Below are 8,201 nucleotides of genomic sequence, written 5' to 3'. Positions count from 1 at the left end.
AAACCAAAATATGATTTCAAAAATACTTTTACGGTTTAAGAAGTAAATATGTAGAGGAGTTTATCTCTTTTTATGGAAAAATACTTATGAGAAACACTTTTGGTGGTTGCCAAACACCTTTTTAAATTCTCATTTCACAGCTCTAATAACCAACTTGGCAAGATGGTGCTTTTTCACAACTAAAAAGCCCATTTTTTATTAGTGTAAAAAAAACCCCAATAGTGATCAATGTAAAGGTTTCCTTTTGATTTTATTTTGGGCTCAAGAGCCCATTTTCCTTAATTTTGACCCAATTCTCTTCTTCCTCCTCGTCCCCGGCGCTCCTCTGGCCTGAGTACGTTCTTCGCCGCCTTGTCAACCACCACTGTCTCAAACTGAACCCTTGTGTCACCATGTCAAGTACTGGGGGCGGAGGAGTTGAAGTGAAGAGAGTGTTTATAGGAGCAGGATGCAACAGAATAGTGAACAACGTTTCATGGGGTGCTTGTGGCTTGGTCTCCTTCGGTGCTCAGAACGCCGTCGCTATATACTGCCCCAGGGTCCCCTTCGGTTTCTTAAATTCACTAAGTTCTTATTTTGGGTGACTATTTTGTCTTAAGCATCTGATTTGGAGTCCCTTTCTTTTTTCTTCTATTGGGTTTTGACAGAGTGCTCAAATTCTGACTACTCTTCCGGGTCACAGAGCATCTGTAAATTGCACCCACTGGCTTCCAAGCAGCAAGTTTGCATTTAGAGGTAGCCTCTTGTGCTTTCTGAGATTTACTAGAAATCCTTAATGCATTTTTACATGATTCCATGCGAATTTCTTCAGTTGTACTTGGTATAGTCAATTTAGCATAACGATAAGGTGGGTTATAAATTAATGGAGAAATGATCAGAAAAATATTTTCACAGAGAGAGACAGAGAGAGAGAGACAGAGATGTTTGGAGGAGAAGATATTTAAATCATCATCCTTCATCTCCCTCTGCCAAGCTGATTCTTCAAAACCAATTTCGTGTGCTTTGGCTTAGAAGTTTGAGTTTATTTGATATCGTTATTGCAGTAGAGAGCAAAGACCAAAAGCACAATTTACTGCATTAATCCAACGAATGTGTACAGGTCCACAGTGAATTACACAACTGGCATGCACGGTGGAATAAAAAAATTTATGCTTGTTTTTTTTTTTAACCAAGTTCTTACTGAGCTCTTTCCATGACTTTTGCAGCAAAACAATTAGAGCAACATTATTTGCTATCTGGCGATGCTGATGGTGCTATTATTCTCTGGGCAATGTCCCTTTCTGATGGAAAGGTATACTTTGTTCTTATTTTACCTCTGTTTAATCGTTGATGACTTGCTTTCAAACTAATTTAGATAATTCTGGGAAAAGAATTATCTAAATTGGGACTCATCAATTTTGTGCATATATTTCTTGACAGTTTGGAGCCTCTATTTACTGTTACTTGTGTTTCCTGACCTCTGTCCGCAGTGGAGATGTGTCTTACAAGTACCACAATCACACAAGAAAGGTGTTACATGCATTACTGGAATCATGATTTCTCAAACCGAGGCAATATTTGCATCTACTTCTTCAGATGGTGCAGTATGTGTATGGCAACTGGTATTTCCAATGGCTGAAGGAGGTAAGACTGATTCCTGACCACATTAATGTTTACTGGCTTACTGCCACATCTCTTTTACATTGAACTTGACCTTCTTCTCTTCGTCTCAAAGCCCACATGCTGCCTCTCGCTATCTGATAAATGTCTCTGGCAAACATACCTTTGAATTTTTCTGTGGTCTGATGGATTCAGAAATACCTTTGAATTTTTCTGTGGTCTGATGGATTCAGAACAGTTTGGATTTTGGAATTTAATTTGGTTAACCTTTTCCTCTGTACTGTTCTAGATTTTGACTGCCTAATTGATGTAGTGGTCCATATGCATGAGTGTTCCCAATTTGGCCGTCCGGCTTTGTTGTTCCTATTCTTTGTTTATTTTGGTTTTAACTGAATAGTGATAATTTTGAAACAACTGTTTCAATTATTGCAACAAGTAGCCTGACAAAAAGAGGAGTGCAGATGAGTCATTTTGACCAAGTAGTAAAATTAATATTTTAAATAGGTTTTCTGGGATGTGGTTTCTATGCATCTTGTTTTCTTATTTCCAGTCATTATTCGTTTGTCAACATTGAGAAATTTGATTTTCATTTTAGGCGACTGCGAATTATTGTGTCTGGATTCTTTCTCTGTTGGTCCTAAACCAATGGTAGCTTTATCATTGGCGGAGTTGCCTGGAAATAATGGGCAAATAGTTCTTGCAATGGGAGGATTGGATAATAAGATTCATCTTTATTGTGGGGGAAGGACAGGAAAGGTAGTCATTTTAAAATGCACTTTAGTTAGTTACGTGGAAATATCATCTGTGTATAAAGACTTTTCTTCTCACGTATGAACCCAGCTTGTTCGTGCATGTGAGCTAAAAGGACATACAGATTGGATCCGAAGTTTGGACTTCTCATTGCCTATTAGCACAAAAGGGGACTCAAGCAGCATTTTGCTGGTAAGTTCATCTCAGGATAAAGGCATACGAATTTGGAAGATGGCACTACGCAGTTCTTTGTCCAATGGACATGCTATATACAAGAAAGAAGAAATAAGCTTGTCATCCTATATAGAAGGTCCCGTGCTTGTAGCTGGCCCTTCTTCTTTTCAAATATCTCTGGAATCACTTTTAGTTGGACATGAGGATTGGGTATATTCAGTGGAGTGGCAACCACCTTTGGCTTCATCTTTGGAGAAGGATTCATATTATCAACCTCAGAGCATCTTATCAGCATCCATGGACAAGACTATGATGATATGGCAACCTGAAAAGACGTCTGGAATTTGGATGAATGTGGTCACTGTTGGGGAACTTGGCCATTGTGCTCTGGGGTTCTATGGTGGCCACTGGAGTCCGCATGGAGATTCTATATTAGCACATGGTTATGGTGGATCTTTCCATCTCTGGAAAAATGTTGATAATGATAATTGGCTGCCGCAAAAGGTTCCCTCTGGTCATTTTGCATCAGTGACTGATATAGCCTGGGCTAGATCTGGCGATTATATTCTGTCTGTCAGTCATGATCAGGTGTGTTGCCCGTAGAAAAAGAACTATTGCATAAAGCTGTCTACACTAGAAAATTTACAGTGAAATGCTTTTATTGCTAAATGTAATGAGTGGCCAATACCATGTTACTTTAAAGATTAAGTCATCTGAATGTGTTTAGTTGTGTGGCAACTGGTTTGAACCAAAAATAAGTAAACTAGATATTACCTTTTTCTGTGTTAAATTTCAATCGTTAGGAAAACTGCTTAGCAGAAAGGGTTTAACCCAAAACTCATAAAACTGTTGCACTCAAGAGCAGGGAATTGGTTCCCAAGGTGTATATTCCCATTTCTTGGATCTTATTTCCACAGGAAAGACTTTCTGCTTCACTTCATGTGATGATAAAAGTTTTCATTGACTTACCACTAATTATACCCTTAAAAAAATTTCCTTCCCTAGGTTTATTTGACGCTCATGACTGTGTTTTGCTAAATTTAGGTCTACAAGTTTAGCTTTTATACATGACCACACACATGCACACATATGTGCATGTGCACACATGCATGCATGCGTTTAGACATTATAATTCTTTATTCCTTTGAAGTAGTTTTGTTCTTATAGTTGATTTTGCAAATTATAAAACCTGCAGACAACTAGAATTTTTGCTCCGTGGAAAACTGAGGCCTCTCTTCCAACAGGGGAATCTTGGCACGAGATTGCTCGTCCTCAGGTTCATGGCCATGATTTCAATTGCGTGACAGTTGTCCAAAGTAAGGGAAATCATCGTTTTGTTAGTGGAGCTGAAGAGAAAGTTGCTAGAGTGTTTGAAGCTCCCTCTTCTTTTTTGAAGACTTTGAATAATGCCTCTCTGCAGAAATCTTGTTTTTCTGATGATTTCCAATCAGATGTTCAGATTTTGGGTGCGAATATGTCTGCTCTTGGGTTATCACAGAAACCTATTTATGTTCAAGGTTAGTAATTTTTATGTATTGAGATGCTGCACATTGCAGTCAGTGTTGAAATCGTATAGTAGTGCTGCTGTTTCTCTGGTTCTCTAACTTTTCCTAGTGTTAACTCAGGTAGAATGTGCTAAAAGTTGATCAATATAGAAAAGCAGGCAATAAAATCAATTCACTGCTTAAGACTATGAAAGAATGTTCATAAATAAAACGCTGGCTTGTGACCCAGGTAATTAATTTGTTGGATAATTTGGTGAATTTTGCTGTGTGCTAATCCCTTTAGTCTTCTTTCCCCTTCTTCGGGGGGCCACATGGTCCCTTTAGTTTAATTTTCCGGTATTCATCTGGATCTTGAAATCCTCAAATACTGTGTTTCTGGAGGGGATGTTTACCTAGTCTGACCAAATTCTATCTTGAAAGTTAGGATGTTTGCCTGACCAGTCTGTTTTGACATCTGGCAACCACTCAAATTTTGGCCTGTTTCCCATTCCCCCTTATGTCAGCTCCTGGAAAACTGGATGTCTGAATTTTCCCTGGTGAGTAGTGAAGCACGTTGACATCATCATTTGACAACTTTTCCTATAGATTATCATGCTCTGTGCTAGATAAAATTTTCTGCCTGTAGCTTTCTGACCCTTATGTGAGCCTGTGTCAAGTCCCTTAGTCATTGTCCTGCCTGAGGACCTTCAACATGGAAATTTAATCCTCAGATCGTATTTTCTGAGCTCCGTTCTCACTCAATTTCTTGTTTAGTTAACTAGTTTTCAATATAGGACTGGGGTTTTGCTCGTTTGGGAAATCAACTGGTATATTAGCTATTAGGTGAACAATTATGTTTTAGCCATCCTACAACTATTTTATACAGGGCTTGTTGCATGCATGGTTGGTGGTCCTCCTCTACTCTTTAATATAAGATTACCCAGGGGTAGGCAGTATGTTGACAGTCAAGAATGGAAAACTTGAGTCATCTATTTCTATTTTTTCGCTTGTTCAAATTGAAGTTGACAGTTGTACAAGACCTTTGTTGCAGTGTCTCTATATAATATTATAGTTTGATGGGCTATTCTCCTATGCAGCTGTACATGAAACCCCTGACAGAAATAGGATTGATGGTCTTGACTCCCTTGAGACTGTTCCTGATGCAATGCCAACAGTGTTCACTGAGCCTCCAATTGAAGATCAACTGGCTTGGCATACACTATGGCCTGAATCACACAAACTCTATGGTCACGGAAATGAAATCTTTTCTTTATGCTGTGACCATAGGGGTGAGCTCGTTGCTTCCTCGTGTAAGGTACATGGTGTCATTCTTGATGTACAGTTGTTTTTATTAAACTAAATGATACTCCCTCTGGTCATCCATAAGGTCCTCTTAACTAATTCATAGAATCCTAAAGAAGTAGGTATGTTTATAATTAACATGCAGAGAATTTGTGACGTTTTGAAAAATAACCTTGACATTTGATGATTAAAATTTAATGCACAAAGATAAAAGTGTCCTAGTAAATAGGGTTATTATAGGAATGAAAAATTTAATATGGGAGACAAGAGAGAATGGGACCTTATATTTAGAATCAAATCAAAACCCTCAAATAGACCTTATATTTAGGACTTGAGGGAGTATAGTGGCACCTAGAAATATCTTTGTTAGCAAATGACATGTTTGGTGTGATGATTGAAGTTTCTCATAAAACAGACGCAGGTGATATTTTGTTAAAGTTAACAAATCATAGAGTGGGGAAATGTGAGATTGCCTTGTTTTTTTTAAGTGGTTTGAGGTACTGCCTAAACTTTTGTCACCATGCCTTAGTATCTACCGACACTGGCACTTAAAATGACACCCAGCATCCGAGGTATTAGGGTCAAAATGACGGTGTACCAAACACAACTTTCATGACTTTTGGTATTAGATGGACAGTGTAGTTTTTATCTTCATTTTCACGTTCTTTTCATTTCTGGATACACGTGCATGCACTTCAATGCAGTTGGCTTGCTTTATTTTGTTGGTGAAAAGTACCTTATTTTCACTTTAAGTATTTATTAGTGCTACTTTTACGCAATAATTTGGAATCATTGCTCAAATTTTGTCCTTTGTAGGCTCAATCCGCAAATGTGGCAGAGATTTGGCTTTGGTTAGTGGGCTCATGGAAAGCTGTAGGCCGCCTGCATTCTCACAGTTTGACAGTGACACAGTTACAATTCTCATATGATGATAATTTTCTTTTGAGTGTTTCAAGAGATCGTCATTTCTGCATCTTTAGAATTGCAAGAACAGGTACCTAATCATCGTCACCATCTATAGCATCAGCATATGCATGAATACCGATAGTGCTTTGTGATTACTCTGGGTTAAAATATTCTTGGCAACAATCTAATTGACTGACAAGAATATAAATAATGTTATACTACCTCCAGTCCTTAATATAAGAGCTAGTTTGACTTTTGTTTTGGTCTTAAATATAAAACCTCAATCCACTTTATCTCTCATATTTATCTATTTTTTCCAAGGTTGTCTTTGTAATGATGATAGTTCTAGCCAATGCATTTGATTAACAGGGATATTTTAGGAAAGATAACACCTATTTATTACAAATAACTAAACCAGTTTCCTTACTCTACTCAAATTAATCAACTAGCTCTTATATTAAGGACCTGAGGTAGTACTTTATTATTCATGAAGAAAAAATAAAGAGAGAGAGCATTGTGATCTAAACTTTCTTAGTTACTGCAAAATTTTCCTAATAACTTGGAGTGTGGCAAGTCAAGAAATTTCCCTAGGGATAAGATTCCTAGAATGTTCCCTGTGGGGTGAGATTTTCAATGTAAGCACAGCATGTGAACATTTTTCATGCGGACTATATCATTATTGATTGTTTTTTCAAAAATGTTTTCTTGTGCCTGAATTTTAATGATCTTGTAAGAAACACCTAAAAATTGCACATTTCCTCCCTTACCTTCTCAACTGAAGCACCTTAGTGCTGCAAGTCAACGGAAATCTGAGTCACTTGTGGTCTGTAGGCACGGGTGAAATAAGCTACAATCTTCTCACAAAGCAGGAGGGACACAAACGTATTATCTGGTCATGTTCTTGGAATCCCCAAGGTTATGAATTCGCAACAGGTTCCCGGGATAAAACAGTGAAAATCTGGGCTGTGAAGGGGGAATCTACAGTAAGGCAGCTTATGACTCTGCCTCAGTTTCCTAGTAGTGTAACAGCATTATCTTGGGTCGGTCTTAATGATCGGAGAAATGATGGACTTCTCGCCATTGGAATGGAATCTGGTCTCATGGAGCTCTGGAACCTGTCATACTCTCAAACAAATTTGGGAGCTTCTCTTGCTGTGCGCATAGATCCTCTTATGTGCCATGTCTCTTCTGTGAACCGTCTGGCATGGAGGAAGAAGAGAGAAGATGAAAAGAGCATGCAATTGGCTTCTTGTGGAGCTGATCATTGTGTGAGAGTGTTTGAAGTAGCTATTGATTAGTAGGTCATGCTAGTAGAATGAAAATCTGATTCATAGTTTTGAGTGAGAAGAAGAAAAGAAGTTTGATGTATTCTGTCAAAGTGAACTGAAAATTAGGGGCTGGGGCCTCAATTTTCTATCTCCTGCCTTAATATGATTATTGCAAGTTTTGAGTTTGCTTTTATTTTATTATTTTGCTAATGCTAAAGTTTAGATGAGTTTGATTCCAGAGTTTATTATTGTCTGACCATATTTTTATGGTTGGAAAAGTATCTATGAAGATATTTTTAAATTGTAATGGGATTTGAATTTGCACTCGTGTAGAGTATAAGTTGAGTCCTTATTAATTGAAGGCTTAAATTTCTTTTATTCTAAACTATATGTGCATTTTATATCTAGTCATTAGAAGAAAACATCCCTAAAACATAATTGTATTTTGAAAAAAATTAGACTTGGTGGATTATTGATTTACCCCAAAAAAATGAATGAACGAGCAACTAGAAAAAGTTTTTGATTTTTTTTCCTTCAAAATTTTCCAGTGATTAAGCCAACTTAACAAAGTGATATAGTATAATTTTTACTTTTGATGTTGGGGCCCTGGGGCCAACAACTACCGGATGTCTCTGACTTTTTGTTTGGATGGGAAGAAAAATTGAGAGGAAAGATAATGAGATGAGAGAAAATAGACAGAAGAAAAAATTGGAAAAAA

General features: G+C 37.5%; 1 protein-coding gene across 1 annotated transcript; it reads left to right on the top strand.

The window, feature by feature from the left end:
* The first annotated feature begins 388 nt into the window (after positions 1 to 388).
* LOC114716949 (elongator complex protein 2) lies at positions 389 to 7,852 on the top strand. The gene is made up of 10 exons (XM_028902030.1): positions 389 to 539; positions 648 to 735; positions 1,206 to 1,291; positions 1,470 to 1,623; positions 2,195 to 2,355; positions 2,440 to 3,111; positions 3,719 to 4,040; positions 5,105 to 5,322; positions 6,126 to 6,303; positions 7,047 to 7,852. Exons 1-10 carry the CDS (start codon positions 393 to 395, stop codon positions 7,511 to 7,513), a joined length of 2,493 nt encoding a protein of 830 aa, XP_028757863.1. The 5' UTR covers positions 389 to 392; the 3' UTR covers positions 7,514 to 7,852.
* The last annotated feature ends 349 nt before the right edge of the window (positions 7,853 to 8,201 follow it).

Source organism: Neltuma alba, unplaced genomic scaffold, assembly GCF_004799145.2.
Source record: "Neltuma alba isolate B1F8T4 unplaced genomic scaffold, ASM479914v2 tig00011700_pilon, whole genome shotgun sequence".
NCBI lineage: Eukaryota > Viridiplantae > Streptophyta > Magnoliopsida > Fabales > Fabaceae > Neltuma > Neltuma alba.
This window is presented reverse-complemented; position numbering and strand designations above follow the sequence as displayed.

What these genes read in the sequence shown, in the direction of transcription:
- LOC114716949 (XM_028902030.1), top strand. Translation starts at nt 393, where the DNA reads ATGTCAAGTACTGGGGGCGGAGGAGTTGAAGTGAAGAGAGTGTTTATA. An exon ending in CAGCAAGTTTGCATTTAGAG is followed by an intron (nt 736 to 1,205) that starts GTAGCCTCTTGT and finishes TGACTTTTGCAG; the next exon opens with CAAAACAATTAGAGCAACAT. An exon ending in TGTCTGTCAGTCATGATCAG is followed by an intron (nt 3,112 to 3,718) that starts GTGTGTTGCCCG and finishes TAAAACCTGCAG; the next exon opens with ACAACTAGAATTTTTGCTCC.